General features: G+C 41.6%; 7 protein-coding genes across 7 annotated transcripts; 3 read left to right on the top strand and 4 right to left on the bottom strand.

Annotated features, from left to right (window-relative positions):
* Positions 1-263: 263 nt before the first annotated feature.
* Positions 264-1,541, bottom strand: SS1G_00612 (hypothetical protein; the record flags this gene model as incomplete). Its single annotated transcript, XM_001598473.1, has 3 exons — positions 264-1,117; positions 1,166-1,226; positions 1,536-1,541. The coding sequence occupies 3 exons, from the start codon at positions 1,539-1,541 to the stop codon at positions 264-266; spliced, it is 921 nt and encodes a 306-aa protein (XP_001598523.1).
* Positions 1,542-2,315: 774 nt separating this feature from the next.
* On the bottom strand, positions 2,316-3,792 carry SS1G_00613 (eukaryotic peptide chain release factor subunit 1; the record flags this gene model as incomplete). The annotated part of the gene is made up of 4 exons (XM_001598474.1): positions 2,316-2,320; positions 2,377-3,508; positions 3,569-3,618; positions 3,672-3,792. 4 exons carry the CDS (start codon positions 3,790-3,792, stop codon positions 2,316-2,318), a joined length of 1,308 nt encoding a protein of 435 aa, XP_001598524.1.
* Positions 3,793-6,111: 2,319 nt separating this feature from the next.
* SS1G_00614 (predicted protein) lies at positions 6,112-8,458 on the top strand (the record flags this gene model as incomplete). The annotated part of the gene is made up of 3 exons (XM_001598475.1): positions 6,112-7,118; positions 7,669-8,123; positions 8,184-8,458. 3 exons carry the CDS (start codon positions 6,112-6,114, stop codon positions 8,456-8,458), a joined length of 1,737 nt encoding a protein of 578 aa, XP_001598525.1.
* A 453-nt stretch (positions 8,459-8,911) lies between these two features.
* SS1G_00615 (predicted protein) lies at positions 8,912-9,650 on the bottom strand (the record flags this gene model as incomplete). The annotated part of the gene is made up of 3 exons (XM_001598476.1): positions 8,912-9,136; positions 9,355-9,495; positions 9,543-9,650. 3 exons carry the CDS (start codon positions 9,648-9,650, stop codon positions 8,912-8,914), a joined length of 474 nt encoding a protein of 157 aa, XP_001598526.1.
* A 1,600-nt stretch (positions 9,651-11,250) lies between these two features.
* On the top strand, positions 11,251-11,734 carry SS1G_00616 (predicted protein; the record flags this gene model as incomplete). The annotated part of the gene is made up of 2 exons (XM_001598477.1): positions 11,251-11,462; positions 11,620-11,734. The coding sequence occupies 2 exons, from the start codon at positions 11,251-11,253 to the stop codon at positions 11,732-11,734; spliced, it is 327 nt and encodes a 108-aa protein (XP_001598527.1).
* Positions 11,735-12,349: 615 nt separating this feature from the next.
* Positions 12,350-13,339, bottom strand: SS1G_00617 (hypothetical protein; the record flags this gene model as incomplete). The annotated part of the gene is made up of 3 exons (XM_001598478.1): positions 12,350-12,625; positions 12,674-12,757; positions 12,911-13,339. The coding sequence occupies 3 exons, from the start codon at positions 13,337-13,339 to the stop codon at positions 12,350-12,352; spliced, it is 789 nt and encodes a 262-aa protein (XP_001598528.1).
* Positions 13,340-13,465: 126 nt separating this feature from the next.
* Positions 13,466-14,170, top strand: SS1G_00618 (predicted protein; the record flags this gene model as incomplete). Its single annotated transcript, XM_001598479.1, has 2 exons — positions 13,466-13,502; positions 13,806-14,170. 2 exons carry the CDS (start codon positions 13,466-13,468, stop codon positions 14,168-14,170), a joined length of 402 nt encoding a protein of 133 aa, XP_001598529.1.
* Positions 14,171-15,546: the final 1,376 nt, after the last annotated feature.

Raw genomic sequence — 15,546 nt, forward strand, 5'->3', positions numbered from 1 at the left:
TGTCAAAATTTTACGCGGAAAACATCTGCTAGAATATCATAAATTCGTCATCACTAAGTATGAGGGATAGAAGTACATGAAAGATGGAAGAAGATTTTGAGGATCTAAAAGAAATGGAAAACCCAAGCCGAATGCCGAGAAAAGCGTCATTCTTATCGATAAGAATCCGATAACGGCAGATATACACTGGTATCTAAATTTTCCCTCATATGCCCAGTACCATCCATGAATGCCATCCAATTCCATTGATATCCCTTTTATATTTATTTCTGTCTATCCACAAGTTTATCTTCCCAGCTTCCAAGCCAGCGCCAGTTTTTTGTGTATTTGTCGAGATTATCCAATGCTCCAGCGACTTTTCCCTCAGGATCACTCAGCTTACTGCCTTCAAACTCGACGAAGAAGATGTATTGGAATGGAACTACTTTTGTAGGCCGGCTGTTGATACTGGTCAAATTGACTTGGTATCTCTTGAAACAATCCAGCACATCTGCGAGTGCACCGGGTGTTCGGTGATCAATCGTGAAAGTAACCATGGACTTCGCCGCAACATTAACCTTCGTCGCAGATGTATCCACACCTTTGCGCAAAATGAGAAATCTGGTAGTATTGTCTTCACGATCTTCGATTCCCTTTGCAAGAATATCCAATCCATGAATATCTGCTGCGAGCGAACTAGCAATTGCTGCACTCGTACCAGACTTATCTGCTTTCACAATTTCGGCCGCTTTGCTTGTGGAACTGACGTCCAGTCTCTCAACACCCTTCAAGTATGTTCCTAAAAATGCTTCGCATTGGCCATATGCCTGTGGATGTGTGTAAATTCTTTGAATGTGATTGAGACTAGATAACGGCGTCGTCTTTGGCTTGACTGGAGATGGGGTCGAGGTAGTTGGAGTACAAGTACCGGACATTACTGGAGAATCTGCCGTCGAAATATAACCTAACAGGCAGTGACTAACATCAAGATAGGCTTCGCCACATATTGTGACATCTTTATATAAGGAATGGCGATCTGCGAGGAGTTCTAGGGTAAAGATCACAGCTCCATTCGTGGAATTCTCGAAAGGCACAACACCTAACTCTGCCTGGCCCGACTGCACTGCCTCAAAAACATCTATATACAGTCAGTGATTTGTAGGAGAAAGCCCGAAGGCAGCAATACCTGGAATTCCAATTGCCGGCTGATAATCGTATTTCTCTTTATCGAAGCATCCAAGAGCGGCCTGGGGGTGACAATCATCTGTTAGTCCTATGGAAATCGCACATGGCTCATAATGTTGACAATTGAAGGGCGCTGGACACTTGATTAAACGAAGGTCAAATACCTGATGAGTATAAGAAGAAACAGGTCCAAGGAAAGAGATAGCAGGTGTGCTAGAGGAGTTGGTTTTGGACTGCATCGTTCAACTTGACTTCATTCCTTCTCGGTGTGGATGTTGTTCGGTGGTTCGGGAAAGACTTTAATAAAATTCCGGTATTTAAAAAAAAATTGGGTTCACTGCATTTCGGAAAGATTCGCGTACCACTCATACGGTCATATTGTTGTCGAAAACGGTTGTGATGACTCTAGAGAAAGCGATGGAAATCTTTGATATTTATTTTGCTACTGTTGCGAGCCCCCGCTACTGTAAACATGAGAAAGAACCCCACCTCGTCACAACTTCGCACTGGCTTTGCCAGAGACTTCGGATCCGATGGTCCTGAAAGTGTGGTCCAACAGACTACTTGAAAGTCTTACAAGGTTTGGGTGCTAGCTCTTGTAATCATGAGAATCTGAGGTGGGGATCGGGAGCAAAGGAAAATTCATAGATACAAAGCCACAATACGAGTGAGCGACACAGCATGAAGGATCGAGCTTAAGTATAAAAATTGTCTGATATTTGAGTTCAGAGATCTAATCTATCCATAATTGATCTGGTGATACTGAACTTCAGATATTTAATACCTTTTGATAGCAAGCAATTCTGCCAAAACGCAATCTTTCTTCAACCTTAACACGCATGAGAAACATCAGGGTATCGCCTAGTTTTTCAGGGATTCATATGTTCTGCACAAGACTATTAGAAAGTGTCCAGAGCGAACAACCATGGATCATGTACCTGAAATATGGTTTCTCCAACTCAAGAAGCCGTCATGACGGACCGAAGAGGGCTGGGACGGGTGTTCCCTGAGTTCCCTCTTAGTCTCGAGCCGGCTGGGCTAGCCGGCTGCGCTGGGGTCGTCTGTTGCACGGCACGAGGGCGGTGTGACAGAATTTGGCTTGACGGTTCGACTGGAGTTGGCTCCTCGCCCGATGCGAGGGCATCAAACTGTCAATCTACATGTATATTAGCTTCTGAAAGTTTGACCATTTGTGAGATAGTCGTAACATACCGTCGTAGTAATCATCATCATCATCGACTTCGGCCAACTGCTCAAAGTTGACCTTATAACGCAAGAGGCCACCGATACCACCAAAACCCTTAACGAATTGGTTACCCTCACTAGATCTGTCCGAAACAAACTCGAGTGTTGTACCAAAATCCCTGTACTTCTCGGCGATCCATTCTAAGAACGATTCTGAAGAGACAACCTCCATTTCTTGACCAGTTTCCTTATCCATGAATTGTTCTCGATTCGCAGTCTCGGATTGCTTAGTAGTGTGGAGGATTGTTTGATTACCATTGCTGTCCTTCAACACCCATCGGTTGATTTCGAGGTTCTCGAAAACAATCAGAACTTCAACAGCACCTAGTTCCAAAGCCTTCAAAGTATCCTCAACACCATAACAAACTCGACCCGTGTCTTGACTGATTTCCTCAAAGTACTTTCCGATGAGCTTCTTCTCCTGAATGAACTTGACGTTGCTAAGTGTTTCGGCCGAAAGCTCAATGGCCTGATTGAATCCGTTCTCCCCACCATAAGAAACATCAACGACCTTAATGACCTTTGTGGCCAAACGGTTGTCAAACAGGTCAGACTGGTTGAGATCATTTTTGAAATCGGCGGAACCGGCCAAGATAATACCAGCTACGTTAACCTTATCGGCCGTAATGAAATTCTGGACAGCTAATTCGGCAACCTTTCGGACGTAGTTGTGTCGCTTTTCCTCACGAAGACGTGCAAAACGAAGAGCAGATTGTCCACCACGACCATGCTTCTTTGGCAAATCGACAGAAAACTTGTGCACAACATCTCTAGTGTTTCCACTCAATGTACCAAAAAGGGCGCCATTTCCGTCCATAATGATGAAACCGAACTTTTGGTCAGATTCCAACAATTCAGCGAGAGCTTCTGTGTGAAATTTGTTGTCGCAGAGGTAGAGAGATGTGTTGATGGGCTTGAAGGGCTCGAAATCAATGTTGACCTTCCTTTCCTTTCCTTCTGAAGTTAGAATTTCACCACAGTATACGACCAAGCCATTTGGCGGAACTTTGTTATACAACTTGAGTCTTTGTTGCGTAGATGTGATAGCAGAAAGAACGGATTGACGATTGACACGGGACTTGATGTTCGACGCGGTACCCTATATCCAAGCCCGAGTCAGCATGTAAAAGGGAAAACATCCAGGAAAGTGTCAACATACGTATTCTTCTGCCAACATTTTCGCCGCACGGGAGACTTGATCCTTTGGCGCTGGACAACATGTTAGAGAGTCTACAAGCAAATGGATGGATGTGGTCCCTTACGAATAATGAGAGAAATCATGGAGGTTCCATTTCCACGCGCAGCTTCGAGACGTTTAATCAATTTTTTCACTTTCCAAATCTCGATATTCTTCTCGGCCTCGTTTGCCTGAGCGTCACTCATATTGGCGGATAATGAGACAAAACCACTTAGACAATTCGGGATTGATAAATAATTTGACCTGTGAGTGGGTTACACAATCCGTTGGACTCTGCAGTTCACAATTGTCAATTGTCCAAATTGTCCTGCCTTTGTAGTATTTGTGACGTGGGCTTAGGGTCAGAGTGTGGATAGAAGAAATTTAGTGTGCTAGTAAAGCTTAGGCGAGGGGTCGGGAACTCTTTTGATCGAAAAGAAAAAACGTCACTTGCCAAGCTTTGTCTTCTCTATACAGTGGGGGAAGGTATAATAATAAAGTTTAATGAAGAAAAGTAGTTTATATTCAGACCCTTTAGTTATATTGCTATTATAAATTAAAGGATTTATTATTATCACTTAAACTTTTTAATTCAAATTTATAATTTATAATTATATGTTACGACGGGTAACAATTAGGTCACAGGATTAGTAATAACACGTGATGCGAGAACTCGAAGAGCTCGAAGGCTTGGCCTCTCGAGCCCTTCGCTCCCTTCGAGCCACGAAGCATGAAGGTCTATATAATCAAGACGGATTTCCTTTGTATAGAGCTTCGTGCTCAAGATCAATCATTTAGTATACTCTACTATTAGTTACGAATTGCATATCATTATTTGTCATTACTTAAGTCCCTGCTTGATGTTACGCCGGGTAACAAGAAGACGCTCACGTGCTACCAATATCATGTGACTGACTCAGTGAGGATCAGCAAGCTCAGTACTGAGCCATACTGATCCTACTGATCAGCTAGAACACGAAGGTCTATATAATCAAGATGGATTTCCTTTGTATAGAGCTTCGTGCTCAAGATCAATCATTTAGTATACTCTACTATTAGTTACGAATTGCATTATTGTCATTACTTTAAGTCCCTGCTTGACGCCTAGTTATAAACCATCTCGAGAGCCTAGATGTTACAACGGCTATCTTCTATGCCGCGTCACATGACTAAACCAAGGTAACGTAATTAAAGTCACGTTATGGACCGCTGAGGAACGCTGGCTGTCCAGGACCGCTGCGCGGTCCTGACTAGCCATAGGCATGAAGGTCTATATAATCAAGACGGATTTCCTTTGTATAGAGCTTCGTGCTCAAGATCAATCATTTAGTATACTCTACTATTAGTTACGAATTGCATATCATTATTGTCATTACTTCAAGTCCCTGCTTGACGCCTAGTTATAAACCTACTTCGAGAGCCTAGAGCACTTCCACGTGATCTAGACGGCAAACCTCGTAACATTATATTAAAAGTTTTAAAATTTATTTATTATATATTAAATAAAATTATGTTAAAATTAAAAAAAAAATTACTTTTTTAAATCTTCATTATTTTTATTAAAATTGACATAATTTTATAAAAAGATAATAATCTATTTAGTTTTAAAACTATTATTTCATTCAGGGCCGGGCGCAAAGTGTAACGGAAACCCGGTTTCTGACCATATAGACCTCGTTGTCACGATTCACCATCAGGATTGTGTCCTGGGATGAAAAGGAATCACGTGATAAGGAGCCCTAGGAACCAGAAAGCTCCTGGGGGCTCCCTTTATCGATCATTATATAGTCAGAGTAGTTTCATAGTTTAGGAGCTTCGTGCTTAACTTAGTTATCAATTAGTTACCTACATTCTACTTGATCTAGTAACGACTTCACTTCCAAGTGAATACCAGTGATAAAGCCTTAACCCATAACTACCAACCAGACGAAACCTTAGGCAGCCGCTGCCTCCAGTACAGTATCGTTACACTCGGGTACATAAGCAATCAGAACACATGATTGTAGAAAAATCATCATTCCACGATCGCATGTTCTACTCCAGAATGTATGTGGCATCTGTTGCAATATGAGGCTTGTTGGGAGCATGATGTGGTTTACGTGCCATTAGGGCCTGGAAGCCTCCAAAAAACGTGTATATAAACTAGACATCCTTTCAACACGCGCTCTTCACTTGTAAGTTAGATTCCAAGTAGATCCAATTGATAGCTTACATACACTCTTTTAGTCACAACGTTCACTATTGATGTAAGCGGTAGTAGGATTACTAAGATCTAGGTAGAGAAAAAGGAATTGTAAATTATTTGAGCCATAAAGTTATGTCTAATAATGGAAGTTCTCGAAGATACTTGTTTAATCGAGTTCCCGTCATCCTCCAAACCCGAGAAACCTTCCTTTGCAGACATGGAAAATAAAACTTTCTTTCACTTTTTTTCAGGAACAAAGAAATTCTATTCATATATTGATTATGAAGAAACAAGAACTTTCCTTCTTCAAAAATCTACTTTTACTTACCTTATACAGAAAATGCCTGTAATTACCAGGTCTAAATCTAAACGATGTCTCTCATCTATTCCAAAAGATGTAAAGTTATATCTTCCCAAAGTTTCTTCCTCAGATGACCCTCCACAAAACCTTGTTGTTTACCCAAAGTGTCGTCAGAGCCAGTCAAAACAACAGTCCAGACAACAATCGCGAAAACAATCTCACAAATATCAAGATTCTAGCCAAGAGAAGCCTCCCGGAGGAAGCACAAACATTCATTTGCCAAACCTCTCTTCTACTACTATCACTCACTGGCCTTGCCGTGCCTGCGATTGCCCTCAAGGGGTCTTCGAATTATTCGTTCCTATCTGTGTCAATTGTGGGCACGATATGGACAATCATGAACTTCCGGATTCCGACGCATTTAATCCTCTCTGTGATTATATTTGCGAAAGAGAAGAGCTGGTTTCTTCAGTTCTACAACAGGCAATAATTATGGGAATGGTGGTTATTCGTGCTACCCCTGTAGTGGGAAAGACAACCCTTCTCAAGTTACTTGGCCGCCATATTCTTTTTCACAAACGAGAACTTGAGCCTATATTCATTACTTGGCAGCCCAAGCATGAACGCAATAATCTTCCATACCAGCAGTTTCTAGACGAGAAAGCAGTCAGCGTACAAGAAGCAAACGCTAAGCATCGTCCACATAACCCGAAAGCCAAAAGGATTTTTCTTATCGATGAGGCTCAAGGTTCTTATGAAGACGAAGATTTTTGGACTCATGACCTCAAAAACCACCTCACTAGATCGCGACCAATATTTGTGCTTGCCTGTCTTTATAGCCCGGTTGGCATTTTCGGGAGCCAAGGCCAACGGGTCGAATCGCGAGCTTCTAAAGTAGACACTCTCAATCGAATAGAATTACGCCCATCTAAATCTAATTCTTTAGGCATGCTCTTCAAACCGGAAGAGACATTGACCAAGGTCAGCAAATGGATCCATCAGAATGATCTCAAACCTGAAAGTGTCGATCGTATAGCTATAGCTGAGTATATTCACTCTGCTACTGACGGTCATCCGGGCATGGTTGGGACAATCTTAGCTTGTTTTGGAGTGTTGATTTCACAGGTAATTTCCCCTTGGCCGTTTTCAATGAGTTATTTTGGAAAAATATTCTTACCATTCATTGCTTCATAAGAACGTTCCAAATCGTCCCAGATGGAGATGGTCACCAGCTTTTGTTCACGAGTTTCTTATTGAGCATAATACACTACTGGAATTTCTTGGTCAATGGGGCAGAGGGGTCTGGACCGCCGCAGGAGAAAATCACTTAAAACAATGTTTAAGAGGCGATCCTTATAGTCACCTCAAATATTCGGATATTGCAGATGCAATGCGTAAAGTAGCAAGACTACCCAAAGGCTGCACAGAACTACGAACGGATTCCATAACTGCATTAACATTCTGTCATAAAATGGGGTTCCTATACGCGGAGGAGCTTAGGCATAGAAGTGGCGTAATGACTTACATTTTCGCCTCTCCAATACATCGAAGGTATATACATTCAACCTGTCTTCTATCTATACTAATTAAAATCAGAATTGCATATCGACGTCTCATCCCTGGTCCACCACCAGGAACCAATTCAGATCAAATCACGCTCCAGCAAGCCTGTCTAAACGCTATTGAAAGATTCAGCCCATCCGTTTTACATCATCGTGTTCCCTCGTCGAACAGCAGTTTTCAGTCTATTGACAGCTGGGGTATCCCAGAAGCTGCTTTCCAAGATGAAATGTATTGTTGTCTTAATTATGAGCTTCATAATCTACCAATTTTATCTGAATATGCTGAAACCAAGGATGGACGAATCGATTTCTATATCTTTGATAAAAGATGGGGGATTGAGATACTTCAATCCGGTAACAATGGAAGATTAGAAGAACATGCAAATCGATTTCGATATGGGGGAAAATATTATAAGTGGGGTATTTTCGAAGAATACATCATTCTTAATTTTTGTTCGAAATCTTCTATCGATACTCTTCAAGTCAAAGGTAATATTTTCTTTCAATTTTGGAGCTAAATCTTATCTAATATACATTCTACTTTTCTAGATATTGATATACTAAAGCATATATTACATATTGTTATCGACGCGAATGAATGTACTGCGGAAGTATATACATATAACAAACAGCTACAAGCAACCTTGGATCTGGGCGAGGGAAGACAACGATGGCATTCTGCTGAGCAGAGTTCAACTTCTGAAGACTTCGATGTTTATATGACTCTGCGAGATCAGAAGATAGAAATGGAGCAGACGAAGAAAGAGAAGCAGGAAATGAGACAAGAAATAATTCAATTAAAATTACAACTTAATCAGAGATGATCTAGGTATTTCAAAGAGGAGAAAATGGAAGATAAAAAGGAACAGATATTGTTGTTTTTCTTTTGTTTTGTTTTTTGTGAGTTAAAAATAACATCATTGTTGTCGGTATCAATCCATATGCCTAATACAGGTTTTCTCGGTCCTAGTGTTTCCAGAAACACGCTAATCTGTGGATACAACCATAAGATACTTTAAATAACAGTTATATACGGAGGGGAAGTCTCTTCTATATGCAACACTACTAGAGATATAGGAGTTGGAAAAGGTCCAAAGTCCACCGCGTCTCAATCCAACTCGCCAACGCAAAACTGTATCTTGCTCACTACCATGTCAGGCTATAGCAGCGCCCGTACATCGAAATGCTGAAGATTTCTAACTAAATCATAAAGCTTAGTTATTTACCCTTTCGGAAGGTCGGCGATGTGCTGGATCCTGAAGGAAATATAGTACTGTTTAATCGCTATTTTCCATGGAATCTTCCTTACTTCTTCCACCACCTGAAACTTTAACGATTGGATCCAAACTTTCTACATTGCCGTCCTCATCTGCGAAAGTCGTCATCAGAGGGATGTCTAATTTGGAACCATCTCCCATGCCTCCTGTATCTGAATCGATGTCGAGGTTAGGAATAATACTTAGGGTCTTGTTCTTAGCTTCGGAATCTGAGACGAACAAACACTGTAACCATAATCAATTCGTTCATCACTCTCACTTTGTAAAGCCTTCATAACAGTAGCCGCAATAATTGGTAATCTGAACAAATGGTTACGTGTAGCATTAGAAGAAAGCTCAGTGGAAGAACCTCAAGCTCCATTTCAATCTCTCCGCCTCCCTGGATCTAAGAAAAAATTAAGGCGGCTGATCGAAAATGTTCGAGACTATGACGAAATACTCACTAGTTCTTGTGGACAATCTGGGTCTTTGATAAATTTCGCCCTTAACTTCGCTTTAGCTTCGTCAGATAACATCGGAAATCCTGCAAAGACTGCGGCTGTTGTAGTACGACCTATGTGTCTTCCTTCTGGATCTGCTTCCTCCTTGTCAAATGTTAGCTATCTTCTAGACTCCGAAGGAATTAGTTTACCGGGTTGTCTTCAGCCAACGTCGCTTTTGAGGATTTGACACCCCGAACGGAGCGCAGTTCATATCTATGAGTGCTATTTTTGGCATCCTTCCAATCGTTACCGCACATGATCCAGGTAGGTTTATCTATTATACAAACTTCGCCATCGCAGATCATCAGAAACATATCATACGCTTTCTTGTCAACTTGTGCTCCCTAGTCGACACATCTGCCTTGAAAGAGCATCATCTCTGGATCCGGATATCTACCATGCCCAGATGTTTTCTCGGATGCGTTTAATGGCCGTTTGACAATGCGACTCTTACACTTCTCGAATACGTGATCGATTGGATTATCTTTGCAGCGGTGCTCAACAGTTCGTAGATCACTACAATGGGTAAACGAAGCCCATTGTCGTTGGCAAATTTTTGTTGTTGGGAGCTAAAGTGATATACGGACTAGTGAAATATTCCGAGATTGAGATATAGGCTGGGATTAGTATTGCTCTGCGCATTATCTTGGAGTTTCGAGATCGTTATAAGCCAGTGTTTGCTAGGAGTCTTTGCATGTTAGGTCTGGTTATATTCTACATTTCTTATTTGGAGGAATGTGGAGGACGACATACTGAGATATTTCCCACATGAATGTTAGTAACTTCTGCTGTAAGCTTAATAATGTCTATATATATATGTTGATTGGGATATCCCAAAGATGTTGATAAAGTAAATAGCCCTCAGCTTCTGTTCGACTTCTCTTTCATCCTACACCTTACTGCTCCTTCCTTCTTTCGATAATCGAAGCCACCTCCTTCCTTCCTAATGTTAGCTGCTTATTGCGAGCCTCCTTCCCAAGTTAGTAGATGAGCTAGAGATCAATGAGGGATCTCATTGATCTGTGATAGTGCATTCTGGTCTAGGATGAGCATATCATAAGTATAGTTAGTGGCCGTTTAACAGAGCACACACATTTGAGCTATAGCACCAAGCATATAATCGAAGTTTAAGAGATAGCATATAGTTGCTTTAAGGATCTCAAGCAGTGAAAAAGAAGATTCCTTGAGTAGTTCCTAGAATATAATCTCTTCTCCGTCCTCATTCCAAATTTAACTCATATTCATTATTGCTGGATAATGGATGCAAATTTTCGAGCTACATTTACATTTACATTTACATTTCATCTCATCTAGATCAATAAATACAAATCATATCAGGCTTCCCGTACAAGCCCCCAAAATACCTCGCATGCTACTATATCCGTTCCACTCATTCCATCAAACCTATCCTGTCAGATATCCTAAAAACTTCACTTTCGCCCCATCCATCATTCACCTCAAATCAAGCCCAATCCCAATAACTTTTCCTTACTAAAAATTCCAAATGTTCCTTGAAGAAGTCCTCCAACCAAGCTGCAAGCTGCAAGCTCAGCAAAACCCACTGCCCTTAAGGAGGGCAGAAGAAACTCCTCAGACGGACAGAATGTTCAACAGTTTGGATTGACAGGCTACATTCATACTTTCAACAGCTTGAACTCTTTAAATATTTGAACATAATTCAATATTAATATAACCAATTTGAATATCCTTATTACATTTGATTTTGAATTGATTTGGATATCTTGAATAAATTCGGAGATTCAAAGCTTCTTATTGTGGAGTTACAATCTAGAGTATTGGATACTCTGCAGGACGCATTTGATCTGCACAAACAAGTCTGTTTGTTACCTTTAAGGTATGGATGGCGAGTTGTTGTTAGGATGGTTTATATGGAGGAGCTTTGGTATTGGTAGGGTGAGTTATGTGGGTGATGATCTTGGGTGGGTGGGCTTGGACTTGGAGATGGTAAGGTTGGAGGGTTCTGAGGTTTATGATCAATCAATCTTAAGTCTTCTGATATACATAATCTACATGAAGAAGAGACTCGAGATCGGTGGTAGAAGTTCATCGTATGTTTTATTACTGGCTGGAATGTAAAATAAGAAAAGTGTCAACGTCAAGAAAGAGAGTGGCAAGACTCATTCACCATTGTAAACTAGGCTCCCAACCTTAGGTGTGTGGTTTCTATATCCTGACGAATAGCCTACCTATTTGATGAATGTCCAGCATGATAGTAACATTAAACGGTAAGAAATCTGTAATTCTTCGAAAAGACCATGTAGGATCGACCAACAACACCGAAGTGGACAATGAATCAAGGTATTGGACAAGCGCGTCATGATTGAGCATGTTCCTCTGCTAATTTTGCACGGTATATCGTCGTAATGCTCATGTGAAGAATTGCAAGACTTCCATTTTTAGAATTCGTGGATAATGCGTGTGGAAAAAGTCTTGTTTGTCAACGTTAGTGACGCGCGGAAATCTAGGATAATTCCCAGGTGGACAAGTGATTATCTCTATAGAAGGGTATGAGTGATGCTGAGGAAAGTAATATTGGGCAGGGACTTTGTTTTGAGAGGGTGGGAATGGTGATTGAGACTGGGAGGCAGGACGGTATAGACAGAGACGAAATTGAAATATTCGGATCCCTGGTTAAGTGACCTCAAACATGTTGCAGATATTTTTTATAAAGTAGTATTGGGCCTGGTCTGATGAGGAAAATGTTGGCGGTCATGACCGTGAAACTTCTCACACCAGATCCGCATAAAATGCTAATTACCCAATGACAACGCCCGTCTCGTAACCGAGACTCCGACCCCAAAAATACAATTTCCGCCTCCACGCCAAGCTTATCCCACCATTTCAAATTCCAAATCTTCACCTTAATCCCGATTCAGTTTCCAATATTGCATGCATTGTGAAGTGCCGATCCCTGCTCTATGCTGACATCTTGCACTCATACCGATTCTCCTGCAGCTCGTCGTAAAATCCCCGCGAATGAATCAGCTGCGGACCCCAACCAACAACAACTTCCAGCCCCTTCGCATACCTCTATAGTGTCGATGTTACTACCCGATTCTTGAGCTGAAGTAAGCATAAGTCGTGCGTATGCGTCAGTAAGCACGTTGTCGAGGGAACATAGAACGTATGTGGTGGGAATTGTGCGCCATGCCGCAATTGTGGTTCGGTGGTACAATACTGATGTAGCTTGGGGGCGCATAATGTGTGCATACTAGAAGGTTTAGTAAGCAGTGCTTTTGCTTTGGCTAGAACAACTCACGTATTCGGCATGGTCATGAGGTAAGTCATTGTAAAAGTATTGAATCGCCAATGCAGATGGAATAGACACAGTGCCGGCCTTTTTCTAACATGTAGCGAACAGTAAGCTAGGGTCGAGAGACCTGAAAGGAAAAAGTATTATGATGAAGTGAGAATAAAAATGCCTTGGCGAGATTGTGATTTCCAAATCTTATCAAAAGTATTTGGTTGAAGGAGAGATTTTGATCGTAAGACTTACACGTGAAGTTGTATTGCAGTGGATATATGGTGGGAAAGAACTATAGTCTCCTTCTTCGCAAAGTTTAAAGCCCTCTTGGACGACCCACGCCATGACAAATACGATTCGTAGAACTCCACCGTTTAAGCCCCTTTGTGCCCTCTCTGTTTTGCCAAGGCCTTGCAAAGCATCGCCACCCGGTACACCGGCATAAGAATGCAGGATTACAATGACATCGTGACCTGCTTCTACAAGATGTGAGACAGAACTTCGGATTGCTCTAGTATCCTGAGCAGGATCATTTGACGCATGATTTCCATTCACAAGTACTGATGGGAGCTGAACTGGGAGGACAGGATATCCGTAGTGACCGAGGAGAGTTCTGAGCGGATCAAAAATGGCTGAAGTATGGCAAAAGCCTGGAACACAGACGAACGTAGGCCTAGACATGACAGATACTTGATTCGGTGGTAATGATTCGATTGATGATGGAAAATTGTACTTCGACAGCTACTACATATATAGAGAAATCCATCTTCACATCCAGAATATCTCCAACAAGTGTGCTGAGAGACCATGGCCATCGACCACACATTTTCAATTCATAGTCATTGTAAGTCCCCTGGTCGCCTCTGCGTTAAGGGCTGCGGTCGCGCGAATAATTCTTGCATTGTCCAATTATCCAATAATAAAGGGAAGTAATAAAATCTCCCAATTATAACTCTTGTTTATGTTTCATAGCCAATGAATACCCGCCACTTGTTTTCAGGCTACTCATTTAGTAAATACATTATCTTCACAAAATCTCGTGCCCAAACCTTTTGGTGCTGGACTTCACCTTCCCGATCGATCGGATTTGGGTAGTATCTCTAGGATCAATTCCTAAACCCGACGCTTAAGGCTATTTATGCTAGAGATCTCACGAGATATGCTCCGGGTCGAGCCCCATCATCCACTCGTCTATTCCCAGCGCCACACTACAATGCAAGCTTGGATCTGGAGACTTTCAAAGGGGGCGAGAAGATGACGAGCGAAAATAATAGTACAAGTAAGAACGGAGGAGCTAAACAGCGGCAGTGCTTGAGGAATAGCCAATGTTCGCACAATAAAAGTCTTAAGATAGTCATTATGCATAATCTCTATATATATCACGGATTTGTCATGCGTACGAAGACACCTTGTGCCTCGATTGACGACGACTTTGCACTGCCTCCAACATCTAACTCAGGGAATTTGTATTCAAATCAAAAAGTGACAATGTTCCCAGCACTACCAGGATAAAATAATGACACAAAGAACACTAATATGAAGCTCGACCAAGCGCATTCGTGTTGAAGTATTTCCGGCATATTGGGTTTGAATCACGAAGACCTCACCATCGTGCAGACCGAAATGCCCTAAGACCGTTGACCTACTGGCGCGCGGAAAGGTAGGAATGAGGCCGTATCTTATTGCCGATCTCAGCTTCTGCAAATTCGTGTTTTATGATATTGGATAGGTTTGTGTAAGCATTTCTCAACAACTTGCTTCCAGCGACAGGACTGTAAGATTGTGAGGGACCCTTGGCTAGGCTGGCGTTTCTGTTGCACAAGGGTAGCAATAGCTTTTGAGACAATTAAGCAGCACATGAATACTTTCAATGTATCTTGAACTCATATGGCTATTGAGTCTCAAGTAAGAATCCATAGCAAGAACAAATCACTGGACATGGTTGTTGAAATCTCTTGAGAAAATCAACTAGTAGCAAGAGAAGTTTGGACGACATGACGGCGCTTGAAGATGCCGCTCTCGCTTACTAAGGTAATCTAAAATAGAACTATATCCACGCCTCGTTGACGTTACGTATACTCTTACTATAGACTACCTATCTAATGATTCTGTTTTGATTTTCGTATGTTTCAGGGTCCGCGATTGAGTGACCAACAGAGACTTTACAAATTTAGGCGCCAGCTATGAATAAAGTTACAAAGTACGGAGTAATGCTACCATTTACTCAGTCAGTGAGGCGTAGGAGAGTTTTGCCGCCATTAAAGCGACTTGGTATGACGAGTCTGCAGTCATCCAGTTGCTTTCCATGATGAGCTTAGTGCGGATCGAGCCTTCCCGGCGTCGGTACTGGAGACTGCCCATCCCATGGCGTGAACGTTTACGGAGTACCGTGGATTGACCGACAGAGTACGTGTGACTTGGTTTCAGGCCTACACCGCCTAACATCAGTTAGCTCCGAGATGACAAGAAGAAGCTGCAGATCTAAAATCACCAGAGATGTAGTGCTTGTCCCTGTCTCCTGTCATGCGAAATTCTACATCTAGCTTGTACTCCGAGCATTTCAACAAGTTACCGAGGCCGGCAACGACTCTCGTATCGATTGTCACACTCAAGAATACTGGGTAAAGTATCTTGTATTAGAAAATACTAAGCTAAGGAGAAAAGAAGAAGGAAAACAAGAGTAGAGAGTTTTCCTGTGATTAAATACAAACGGGGCATGCCACGTGACCCGAAGGTGTGAGGCGTCACACAAAAGATATTAAATAAGTATATATTTCATAAATTTTATTTAAGGTTTCTAAAGTAAAGTCAATAGAAAGAATTATAACTTTTAAAATATATTCTTATTTAATACCTCTACTGTATTTAAATTAATAAAATTTGAAAAA

The sequence above is a fragment of the Sclerotinia sclerotiorum genome, genomic scaffold (genome assembly GCF_000146945.2).
Source record: "Sclerotinia sclerotiorum 1980 UF-70 scaffold_1 genomic scaffold, whole genome shotgun sequence".
NCBI classification, from domain to species: domain Eukaryota; kingdom Fungi; phylum Ascomycota; class Leotiomycetes; order Helotiales; family Sclerotiniaceae; genus Sclerotinia; species Sclerotinia sclerotiorum.